Source organism: Hemibagrus wyckioides, linkage group LG16 (assembly GCF_019097595.1).
Source record: "Hemibagrus wyckioides isolate EC202008001 linkage group LG16, SWU_Hwy_1.0, whole genome shotgun sequence".
In the NCBI taxonomy this organism is placed as follows: Eukaryota; Metazoa; Chordata; class Actinopteri; order Siluriformes; family Bagridae; genus Hemibagrus; species Hemibagrus wyckioides.
Window position 1 is genome coordinate 11,645,668 of NC_080725.1, and position 12,856 is coordinate 11,658,523.

Consider the following 12,856-nt stretch of genomic DNA (forward strand, 5'->3'; position numbering starts at 1 on the left):
GCAAACACAAACCCCTAATGACACAGCAGTTTAAGATGGAAATCATGCAAGAAAAGCGGCGTCCTGACGATATTCTCTCAATCTCCTTCTTTTCTGTTTCTTTCTCTAAAGAACACGACATACGGCATCCTTTATTTAAAACACATTCTTCCACCTGACTCAATTTCACACATAAATTGAAGGGAAAAAAAAGTCACCAAATCAACTTTCAACTGCCTTTTTGAACAATCGTGTGTCTACATATAAAAGCCAGTGTAGAGTGAGTGTGTAATAGAGAGGAGGGAACAAGGGCGAAGTGTCACGTGACTACTGGACATTCAGCACCCGAGCCGAGACTCCGTGATGCCAGTCCCGGAGCTTGTTGTACTTGGGCCGTACGACCTCGGGGTCGACTTTAGTCACCCTGGTGTCCAAGACGCCAAGATATAAAGACAACAGCAGTGGAAATGAAGAACAGTATAAGACACATTAAATATTTTGGCAATGCTATACAAAAGCACATTGTTTTTAGCATGCAACAACACAGGGCAGGCTTTTGTGAAATTCAGCATGCTCCTATATATGGAATGTCTCGCTTATCCATGCCTTCTGTGTACCATTAATTCTTCAGAATGGCAATTAAAGTCAGAACGAGCAGCCGAGACACTAGCCAGCGTTGTTTACAAGACTCTGGCCTTCAGACACACTGACTCATGATGGTTTCCATTTCCATGCATTTTTTGCACAGCTCCCTGATTACCCACAATCCCAATTATTTACCCACGATGCCTCTCAGGGGACTGCATTCCAGGGTGGTTTGCATTCCACTCTGGCCAGCGGAGAAATTGAGTTGATGAGTGAAGATTCCAGGCCTGTCATCAGTGAACTGGCTCATCGTGGCTGACACTATAACTCTATATTCACACTAACAAGCACCATCTCAATGGATATTTTCTTAATTCTACACAAATCAGGTATGACACAAATCCAATCTGGCTCGAATCATTCCTGAGTCTAATATGGCGGTGTGTGTGGTCTGACATTTCTTCACTTCTTTGCCACTCACAACTTTAGTTCCTACATGCAATGAATTGCTGTTTGAGGAACAAAAGTGTGGTTTAATATAAGATTTTATAAAGAAAAAGATTAGAGTGATGTAGCAGAGATCGCTTCTTCAGGTAAGTTTACTTAGCTAGTACAGATAGCTAGCTTTCCTAATCTGCCAGTGAATTTACAAAGCTCAGATTTCAATCAAACCTGAATACATTTTAAACAAAAATGATGTGTATAAAATCATACAGGCTGTAAGGCGCTGTATATTTTGACTCTAACTGTGCATCATGAGAGCACGCACCCATAACGGACAAACCACAAGAGTCATGGGCAATTTGTTGTTTGCCAGTGTGAACACAGGGTGAGGCCTGGAATCTGTCTAAATAGCCAAAACAACATGCTCATGCAGCAGAAAACAGCACCAGATTGATCAAATCACAATATCAAACTTCTTTGCTTACTTCTTTCCAGGGCTGTTCTCCTGGGCTTGTTCTGCAAGAAAGTCAGAGAGAATAAGGAAGAAAAATGACTAACACTAAAGAGAAAAGACAGAATCAAACACAGAAATCTGAGCAATTGGAGTAGAAAACGTTTTGTTTTTTGTTTTTTTACTTTGTGCTAGACACAAATGATGCAAATGCATGAGCATGTAAAATTCTTAGCAGGGGGAAGTTTTACAGCTCTTCCTGGGACAGTAACAGCGAGTTGAAGCTGGCACTGACCGTTCTCTGTGCCAGTTATCTGTGCCAGGATGCGGAAGGAGCGGGACTGAGAGGTCCCGGTGCGCGGGCGCCAGTCCTCCGTGTCCTCAATCAGACGTTTCTTACTGGCGTCGCTCAGGTGAGAGCCGTGGTTCACCACCAGATCCGTATCTGTGATGGGCTTCCGGGGAACTCTGACAAAAAAAAAAAAAACAAACGAGAGAAGTGTGGCATGTCACTAATTAAAATAATTATTTTTTTTAATTGTAACATATAACAAGCTACTGTAATATACAAGAATTAAAACAATTCCCGTAACAAATCAATAACAGCCTGCCTAATCTTGTTATATTCCTTCCATAAAAAACAGACACACAGGCTAACACGACATCACCGCATGTTGTTCCTGTTACCTGGGTGGAGTCTTCCTGTGGGACGATGTTTAAGAAGACATGACAGAAGGCAGAAAAGGAGAAAATGAGAAAAGTCAGAAATCAGAGTGTCTATAAACAAGTTTTATTTAAAGTAACAAACTGCAGCCACTTACTTAAGAATACTGTGAGGCCCACTATGGAGGTAAAAGATGGATATAATAACAGTCAGTTAATCAACATGCCAGAAGCCTATATTTATGTTTGAGTTCACAGTAAATATAAACGAGCAGTTTGCTGAACCTAAATGGATTTGATCAGTCAACACATCTGGTGCTGCTTCGTTCTTTCATTCAATTTGTGCTGCAGTCAGACATTTATAAACTCACTTTTGTTACTATGGATTTTGCACGTTTATCATGTTCAGGATGTGATTTAGGACACAGCGTGACCTACTGTTTGCACTTCGCTGTGTACCTGAACACTAAATCATTATCTCTGACAGAAAATTTCAGGTAGTGCTGCACCACCTAGGGCAGGGGTTCTCAAATTGTTTTAAGGAGGGAGCCTTTAACTGTAAAATAAATTCCACAGGCTTCCTCAGGACAGATATATTTCAAGAACATTATGTAAATGTGTGCAATAATACATTGTCTATTTATTAGTGCCATAAAGCTTTTTATTCCCGAGTTTTCCACTAAAATATCACAATAGAATCTATTTGACATTAATTACAGACCACTTGGTTTTGTGTTATTGAGGTTTAAATTAAACCCATTTAACTCAAGTGAGCAGTCTATCAGGCTAATAACTATTAAGACTCAATAAAAATTTTTTTTTTAAAAATTATATATATATATATATATATATTTTTTTAATACTGCAGTAATTAAAAGTAATTCAGCATCCTCTGACTATGTTTATTTATTTATTTAACAAACAAACTACTTTGAGAAACCCTGCCATAAGCCCCGCCCACCATGCTTGAATGTGGAATTGTACAAGAAACCACAAGAGGGCAGCACTGCATGCAGATTTCACTGTTGTCTCTGACAAAACCTTGTCTAGGGTATCTTTTTCCTCTCTCTCACACACACACACACAAACACACACACCCCCACACACACTCACGTGCAGTGCAAAATGTCAGAGTGCTCAACAGCTACACTATTTATACCCGTGCTAACACACATTGTGTGCTATAATTAATAGCAAGCCTTGAAAAAACACACGGGACGAAGAAGGATTGACGTGAGCACATGTTGTGCAGGGACGTGGACATGCACACTATAAGCTATGACCACACAAGAACCGAATGAGATAATGGAAGGAATGGGAAGAAGAAATAATGCCAGTTGGGAACTGTGCTGAAGACAAGTACAATCATGCTTCGTGGGTTAACTGAGGTGAGGCGGTTGATGACGACACACATCACACACAGGCACAAACAGATACCAGTATAGCCATAACACTGACTTTGTTACTGGCTCCTCCTGTAAGGGGGAAAAAAAGAAAGAAAGAAAAAGAAAAAGAGAAAGAGAGGGAGACAGACGTGTGAACGAGACGTATGAAATTGCTGGAAGATTGTACATGAAGAGATCGAGTTTATACACTCTCTCTCTCTCTCACACACACACATGCTTCTACTTCACTTAACCAAGCAAACAGGATGTTCCCAGATCGCACAAAGGGAACAGAAAGATGTTCCACTAATCCTTTAACTTGAATCTGTTTTTCATGTGCGGTTTTGTGTGAGCCTCAAAAAGCGCATTGTTCGAAACTTAAACTGCCAACGACAACAAGGAAGCAAAACAGCAACAAAGCCTTCTGGAGCACCGCACACTCACTACAAAGCACCTCCTGGAACATCTGAGATGAATTAGTTTAATGTGAGAGGCTGCACGAGTCAAACATCACCACCGTGGCTCCTCCCTGGACACTAATTGGCTGACTTAGTAAACGCAGCTGGAAGCTCTCGGAAGGAGAAGTTACAGGCGTTCCTGAAAAGCGCTCCGATGAGAAAATGAGGAGACGCAGGCCTCGTCGTAAAGAGTGAAACAAATAACCAAGTCCCTGCAGTGCCACTTATAAACCCAGAGAGAAAAGAGAGTCACAGGGGTTACACACGTTTTCCAGGCATTTAACACAGGGATTGTCAATGGGATTAATCGAGGTACTGCAGGAAGAACTACAGAGGTCTGGCACCAGCATGCTTCATCTATGTGCTGAGTGGAGAGGAAAGTGTCACAGGAGTTATAAAGCAGTTCAAAAAAAACATGCTCATCTTTCTCTGCCATTTTTACACAGCTTGCGTCAGTGGAAATGGGACGAATCGCGGTCCCTCGAGTTACTGCAGGAAGAAACACAGGTGTGGCACTACCACACCTCGCCCCCCCACCTCGTGCCTTTACTAAACACACATTTGCGTCCATTTTCCTGTAAACACGCTAGCACGAGGTCATTCGTGTTTGCATGTGCTAAGTGGATGTGCTGCTGCTTCTCCCCAGTTAGACACATTATCACTAACGGCATCGCTTTTCATTCTCCGTCCTTGTATGACTCAGCCCTAATGATTTAGTGCAAAAGATCAGACAAATTCCAATCATGGCCGTGGTTCTTGACTAATTAGAGCCAAGTGTATGCACTCACAAAAACAGGGCACAGAAGATGTTAAGCAGACCGACAAAGGCAAGCATTAGTGTGCCCCGAGCGCCTCAGTAAGGTTTCTCATACACTCCTGCAGATTGAGACAATATGTACAGCCTGGCTACAGACAAATAAAAAGAGACACGAACGAATGTGGAGCCGCTATCGTGCCACTAGTCGCTGGATAATCAATCAGAGAGAGCAGCCTCTCATGTCTAATGTCATAAAGGGCACGTCGACCGGTTTCCCTTTTCCTGTTGACTTCAAATCCCAAAAGTGCTGGAATGAGGGAGTTCGTTCCATACTGTGACCTTATTTAAAATAAATAAATAAATACCCCTCTAATACACACCATTTCTGACTGCAAATTGAAAAAAAGAGTTTCTCTAAATATTTTCCAACCAGAATTTATTCATTTCTTTCAAAGGCGAAAAACCTCTAAACCTGCTACACACATCTAAACATGAAGGATTAAGTTTTCATCTTCAATTATTTCAACACATAGCTTTAAGCAAGTGCAAAATATTTTCTGAAGTCTGTGAAATGACTTGTGGGAGCTTGCATGTGCTTTTTCCAAAAATGCATCAACTTAACCGAAAGCAAATTCAGACATGTTCACTGCCACCCAGGCATTTCCTATCTACAGAGCTCGGGTTTTGGAAATGCTGTCAGACAGTCGCGAAACGAATTATTAACTCAAAAACCTCCTTAAATGTTTATAATTAGGATGATGTTTGCCTTGGATAACACTGCTACCCAAAGGAACTTGCACTTTATTCGTTATCTGAGAAGTGGAGGATTAAGGGCCTTGGTCTAGAAGGTTTTTGTCTGTCTAAATGCCCAGTCCTTTAAAGTCAGCATTCTGTTGAAAATCTGTTCACATGCATCACCTTGCTTGCAGTTTTAGCCTTGAATGAGGTCAGTGTTCAGTTAGAACACTGCAATAATAAGAATTTGCATCCCGCGTTATTCTGCAAAGTATTCCTTGGATGCCAGCACCACCTACATTCCAAAACATTTTAAATCTGTTAAATTCTGAAGGGAAGACTTCGTTCCCTCACATGAACAGTTTATTGCTTAAATGAATTATTTTTTTCAGATTATAAGTCTACATGTACACGACCAACCCTAATAAGAACCGAGAAAATGTCAGACCAGAAGCAGGACAGGACGGAGGCAGGGTTAAGGAAAGGAAAAGTGTGGTGATGATTCAGGACTCGTACGATAGCCACCACCTACCCATTCTGATGCTCTATTCCACCCTGTTGCTCCAGTAAGCCACGCCTCTGACCCATAGCCACCTCGCATGCGTTCTCATTGGAGTACAGGTTGATTGGTGTGTTATAGACTGAAGGCGGTGGAACAGCAGGGGCAGATGAGGGAGCGGGACCCGTCACTCTGGCTGGCGAAGACGAGCCAGAGGACGAGGAGGAGGAGGAGGAGTGAGAGAAAGGGGAGTAAGCAGAGCCAGGTTTGTTGGCAGGGTTAAGAGAGGAGACGGTGCGGGAGGTGGAGCTGCTGGCTAGTGGGAAGGGAGGTTGTGGGCATTGTGTGGGTTGTGATGGAGGTTGCTGGGATGGAGCAGCAGGGGTAAATGCTGAGGAGGCAGAAGGGATGGAGGCTTTGGGCGCTGCAGGAGTGGAGGACGGGCTGACTGCTCTAAAATTGGAGGACGCTCCAAACGGGCGGGCCGTCTTGTTGTAGGCACTACTTTGGGGAGGATTGGTGGTGGGGATGGCACTAGGGGCAGGAGCTGATGGGTGGCTGATGGGCACAGGTTTAATTATCTCCGGTGATTCTTCCTGTGGGAGGTGGGAGACACACACATGCAGAACACTCACACAACACTGCAAACCCATGCACAATATAAAGACTCCTGTTGTAGGCATACAGCATTTATTTACTGGACATAAAGGCATTAAAGCATTTTAGAACATTAAAGTGATAAGTGCTGTATACTGAAATGGGGTACGTGCATCACAACTATGTAGAAAAATACAACACGACTGAGAAGTGCATGCTGCATCTACAGGAGGATCCAAAAGTTAGAGCCTACTGCCATTCACCAGAAAGTAAAATTCAGTTTGTACTTTTTGCCCATTTGCCAATTTAATTGGTACTACTACCTTTCCCCTTTGTGCTCAATGGCCACTTTTTCAAGTTGACCTAGTGTGTGTAAGACAAACTACGTTATGCAGGATTGTTTGCTGCCATGGTAGTGTTTAGTGCCACACTTCTGAAAATCCTTCTCGTCACTGCTGGGCTGACATTTGCAGGACTGTGGACAGAAACTGACACTGCTAAAAGCTAGAAGGCAATTAACACCCTCAGCATGGAAAAAGCTGTTTAACCTACAAGGCTGACTAGCCCCTGCCTGTGATTTTGTAAGATATTAACTTTTACACCTTATAGAGTCTCAACTTTGTATAATCAATGGCGTAAACATCTGAGCGTTCTAGCTACTTTTATGGTTCATGTGACTGCTGTTTGTTTTTGAAACTGGTGTGCTGTTTTATTTTTAATGCAGTCTCACTAAATCCGTGACTATATATACACGATGCGTCACATGGGCCTACAGAAATCCTATGAAATGTGCCTGTCTTTTAATTGTCTTAGTTCTCTGCCCTGACGTTAGAATCCTGAAAGTCTGGCATTGTTTTTGACATGACTACAATAAATAGCGGTGGCACCACTATTGAGGCTAAATATCTCAAATTTCAATCAGTAGAGAATGAAACTATTATAGCATTATATCACAAGGATGCAAAAAAGAATGGAGTAAATAGTCCAAAATTTTGAGCAAATGGTCTGATGTTCCCTGGATGCCAGTGAGTGTTAGCTGAGCTATTATAATAATCCGCTAAATAAGCATATGTTATTTATTAGTGAACCTGTACAACCACCGCTGCGGATAACTGATGAAATTGATCCAGTTGTGAACTCAGACTTTCAGATCCGACTGTTGGCAGCAGTGTTCACGCGTTGCCACGTTCCCATCAGTTTTATACTTTTAACATGTTTTAATCAGCATTTTTCTTACCTTCTTAACTTCGCCTTTGGGAACACTGGATGCTCTGTAAACACATAAGGACAACAGAAAACAATGAAATGATTTCCTTTTTCATGGCTTTTATTAGGTTACTAGGAAAACACAACAATACAAAGTTGGATATGACGGACATTGATCTACACACCTGCTTACTTAATGGCAAACATTTTAATACGCTGTATATAAGACGCCACAATGTTTGTGTGTTAGTAATCGCTCCATTCTGCCTGGCTTTGAAAAATATCCAGTGTAGCTTGAACCCCCTCTATCCTTCTTGCATGGTACATTACACAGTCCATAAATAAAAGCACAGCAAATAGAGGCATCCGAGTACAAGCATTTCTCATTCTCTACTGACAACAGCTGAGGATTTCGGAGCGGACCTGGTATATGCCAGGGTAGGCACGGAGTGCCAGGAGCGGACTGGGGAATAACACTACAAACTGGCTTGAACACCAGGCCACAGTAGGAGCGCTGGATATTAAATAACTCAAGATGGATGAGTGATATCCGTAATCAAAGTTGGGGAACTGGAGAAATATGCCGTTTCCTAAGTGTCGAGACAAAATACTCGTAATGCAATATGAGACAGACCAGGACCACGTCAGATGAGTGAAACAGCCTTCTGCAGTTTACCTACAGTCCTCCAGCGGGTCAGAATAAGGAACTCTTTGATTTAAGCTCGGCTTATGAGAAACACTGCTGTCATGTAACGTGCGTTTGGTGCTTTAATCTCTTTTTCATGGCCGTGCACTGAACAGCAGGATTTTTTGCTGTTAAACGGCACCACAGCTGTAAAGCGAGCTGAATAAACAAGCTTTGGTGAAAATGCATTCGTCTCGCAACATACCATAATAGATAGGTTTTTAGACGCCTGCAGACATTTGTTCCTGGTTTTAATGCTTCAACTCTTTACTGGCATGCACTTTCTTTGTGTTGCCTCAAAAACCATTTAATATAAATAAAGGAATATTAACATAAAATAATTTAATATATTAATATAAAAGAGTACATGTTTTCTCTCTCTTTTGTAATAGCATTTTTTTTTTTTAAATGCTTGGTTTGTCTCAGTTTTCTAGTTTTTCCCCTTACCACGGTCACCTCTGGCTTGCTCATTAAGGATATAAACATAAATCTATAAATCAGGTTTCTCTAAAGCTGCTTTGTGAAAATTTCTTTTGTGAAAATAATATACAATCTACTCCCACACTAATCCTTTAACTTTCTCACTGGCAACGACAGCGCTCTCCTTCCTCACACCACTCAGCAAAAATTTTGGTCGGAAATGTGGGGTATGTTCCTGCTCAGACTCTTCCATATTAGGAAAGGAAGACGAAGAGAGTTTTTACAGGGCTGACGCCTGGTCACTAAACAGCCCCCCCCCTTTTTAGACAAAGTTCACCCCATTATAAGGACAAGAGGAAAAAGCCACAATGAAAACTGTGAAGCAGTCTGTTGGGAAAAGGAAGTCAGCCAAGCGCCACACAAAAAGAGCCATACGGCTTCGTTTAATGAGGCCCAGCCTAAACAAATGGAAAACGTGTAACAAATGGGCCTGAATCTCAGGTGAGCGCCCTTTCACACAGAAATTTCACTTCCCGCAGTCCGGTCACGGTGGTCCTGAGAACATCTGCTCCGATCTGGGTTCTGTTGCTTTCCGGACAGTGGGACAGCCTGTTTTGACAGTGCGCTCACAAATGAGACGGCTCTGTGTGTGCGTGAGTGAGTGGGTGTTAGCATAACAGACAGCTGTTCACTGACCAGAGCCTGTTCAACTGTAACCTCACACGCTGTGTATCTCTAATCAACCCCAACATCAAAGCAGCCTTTTGATGACTAGCCCGAGACCTTGGATGATCTGAAAGGAAACATCCAATATTTTCTCTTGTATTATATATCATGAAGGCAAAATGATTGATGTGTGTACTGTTTTTCATAACAGTTGCTTGAGCAATCAAATTATTCATGCACCTCCATCAACAGCTATAATCTGAAACCTGGACTGCTGATTTGAAGAACTCTGGTCCTCATTTATCAACCATTTAGTAAATTCGTGTGTAAATGTTCTGTAGGCCAAACCAAACTAGACATTCCTGCCAGATTTACAAATGCTTTTATCAGAATCACATAGGCTTGTTGATAAACGTCAACCTCACACCTTTAAAGCACAGCCACTTTACATTTAGTGATGGACACAAATCTAGCTTTTATCCTAAATAATCAACAAGTCTTGTTTGTCTTACAGATTTGTGCTTCTCTTTTGATTGTAACAGCAACTCATCACTGATTATATTTAAAAGTCAGGAGCAAGCATGGAATATTGTGTTATGTTCTAAACTTTGCTTAAATGCTCCTGCTAACAATTCACAAATAAACTGATTTGTTTCCAGGTTGATAAATGAGGTTCAGTGTCAGAATGTAATTCCCAGACCATGCAAGATCTAAGGAACCTCAAAAAGGGTACACCGAGTGCGAGATATTTAATGTCCCTGTTCCCTATACCGACTCATCTAAGATCTATTCCAGTGAGGAATTCCCTCTTTGTAGTGAAAAAGTGCAAGGTTTCATCCCAGATTTGATTTAGTCTGCAGTAAATACAATTCGTAGGGATACACGCAAGTGCCAAAGCACTGCAGTGAAATACGACTTCTGATCTGGATCCTCAGTGCTGTGAACATGTACTGTAAAGAGAAAAATCAGCACAAAATAAATCACCAGAGTCACAAGTGTGTAGACGTTTCCAGCAGGATTTTACTTTTCCCAGACAGATGCATGCTTCGGGTCGTCCCATGTGCCTGCGGGTGTGAGAAAACTGAGAGACGGCTTGCTGGAATGTAGGAGGGGCACGGACATTTCCACACAGCCTGAGCCAAAAGCAACATGGCATTAGCCTGAGGGGCAGCATCATCACATTCTGCCATCTCTCAGCAGAGAACCCAGTCATCCTCTCTCTCTATCTCTTTAACACTATCCTGACAACAGGGTAAATGCTTTTCTGCTGCACCATGAGATCAATTTAAAAGATCTGTTTTGAATATTTGTTTTCTTCTGCTTACAGAGTTACTATGTATGTATGTCTTTTTTTTTTTTTTTTTTTTTTAAATATACTTGCATTCAAAAGAATGATGTTTTTAGCCAGATGATATTCTGTGTTTTGGCTCGGTCACTGTGTTAATACTCTACAAGGATAAGCATGGTTCAACATTCCCTCACTGTTTACATCCACACACAGGCACAAACTCTCAGGAGGGACCCACTGGATCTCACGATCAATGTTTAGGGTAGCAGCTAAGCTCAGGTTGGCCACAGAAGCTCAGAAAGCTTTGTATTGAAGACATGAGTCACTCTGAACGGTGTTTCTAGAAAAAGCAGACGAATGTAATACAAACCAGAGGGAGATTGATGGGACGAGGCTCTGGTTTCTCTGGTAACAGATCTGCAGCCAGGCCTCTGGTCAAAATCATAGCGCTGCCACAGTAGCTCAGAGTGCGGTCAGACTGTATACACTCTTACACACGCTCTGGCTCAGTCTCTCCGGCTCAGTCCCCTCTCATTCTCTCAGCACGGTGAGCCAGAGACAGGCCACTAGAAGGCCAGCACTGACACATGACTGGAATGATCACAAAAGCCACTAATACAAATGAAGTATTAGAAAGAAAGTGCTTAAACCACACAGCTGGACACATGCTCAAGCTTTATGATTCAGTTGCATGGACGAGAAGAGCATGGTCTCTGTTCCTGTCAGCCCGAGTAAACAAGGTGTGGCCTCTATGCCTCACAGTTAGGCACAGAAGCTACAGTTTCTTTACTCTCATCAGTTTAAGTGAAAGAAGGCACGATCTCTATGCCTGTTAGTGTGAGTAAAGATCAGTGCTTCCACTGTGCCAGCCAGTCTGAATAAAGGAGGTATGGCTTGAGCCTGTCAGTTAAATAACTTTAGGTGGCATGGCTTGTTTGTCTCAATGAAGCAGGCCTCAGTGCCTGTCAGTACCTGTGAAACAAAGTCTGTGCCTGTCAATACAGAGGTGTGCCCCGTGTGGTTGCCAGGCTCAGTAAGTGAGGCATGGGATTGTCAATACCAGTTGATAAGGTGTGGTCTCTGTGCTTCTTAGACCCAGCAAAAGAGTCATAAGCTAGGCCTGTCACAAAAGAGTAGCCACTATTGCCCATCATACCCAGGGCCAGATGGCAGGACTACCAGCTGAAATACTGAGCTGACATTCAGTGAAGCTTCCCATGTGTTCAGAATGCCTTCACACTTGCCTAGAAAGGAGGAAATGAGCAGCAGCAGAAAATGACGAGTTACTATTTGCAAATATCAGCTCAATAACTCAATAACAGATATCTGAAACCACTCTGTGCCTGTCAGCACCAGTGATTGCACAACTACGCAAATCTTTCACAATACTGGATCTCATGAATTATACGTTACTGCATTATAACAGCTCACAAACTCTATCATGTGATAGCTTTAGATCTTTTTATACATATACTCAGCTGTGTATTGTGCTGCCTCACAGAGCTCCACACATACAGACTTTACAGCAGCACAGTAATGTTTGCGTTCTGGGCCGTCTGCTCCTACCGGCAGACCCTTGCATAATGTTTACGGAGCTTCCGCCATCTTTGATGTTGATATCACAACCCAAGGTTATCAGTTCAGAGCTGCAGAAATCAGATAAACACACTGCGAGTGATTTCAGTCAGCTTATTTCCTTCCACACACCCACACATCTCTCTCTCTCACACACACAGCCATACACTAACAGATGTTTCGTAATGGCTCTCCCAGATCTCACGAGCTCGCCTCTAAACGTTAGGCTAAGGAGCAGTAAAGCTGGAGAAGATATTCGGAGACATCGTGCAACAGCTTGGAACTGTTACCTTTTATGTAGCCTATAAAGAAGTTTTTTAAGTTCCAGATCTACTGTAAATTACATATATTTCCAGCCGCTAAAATTCTGGAGAGCTCGCAGCTTGAAGTGGAAAAAAAGAACGAGCACAAGGACTGAATCTTCCTGATGAAATTCGCAAGACTGAATAACAGCTTGCATTCA

At 42.3% G+C, this 12,856-nt stretch overlaps 1 protein-coding gene across 3 annotated transcripts in view; it reads right to left on the reverse strand.

Moving 5' to 3' along the window:
• Positions 1 to 12,856, reverse strand: part of pdlim5b (PDZ and LIM domain 5b) — a 56,317-nt gene that overhangs the window by 13,930 nt on the left and 29,531 nt on the right. Inside the window, exons 4-9 of one of the 3 annotated variants that reach the window (XM_058411308.1) lie at positions 7,791 to 7,824; positions 3,581 to 3,597; positions 2,281 to 2,301; positions 2,147 to 2,161; positions 1,755 to 1,927; positions 1,494 to 1,524 (exon numbers count right to left, since the gene is read on the reverse strand). In XM_058411308.1, coding sequence (XP_058267291.1) covers positions 1,494 to 1,524; positions 1,755 to 1,927; positions 2,147 to 2,161; positions 2,281 to 2,301; positions 3,581 to 3,597; positions 7,791 to 7,824 — 291 coding nt within the window. Of the gene's footprint in view, positions 1 to 1,493; positions 1,525 to 1,754; positions 1,928 to 2,146; positions 2,162 to 2,280; positions 2,302 to 3,580; positions 3,598 to 5,989; positions 6,553 to 7,790; positions 7,825 to 12,856 lie in introns of all 3 variants that reach the window. The other 2 variants (XM_058411306.1, XM_058411307.1) reach the window with 2 other exon arrangements.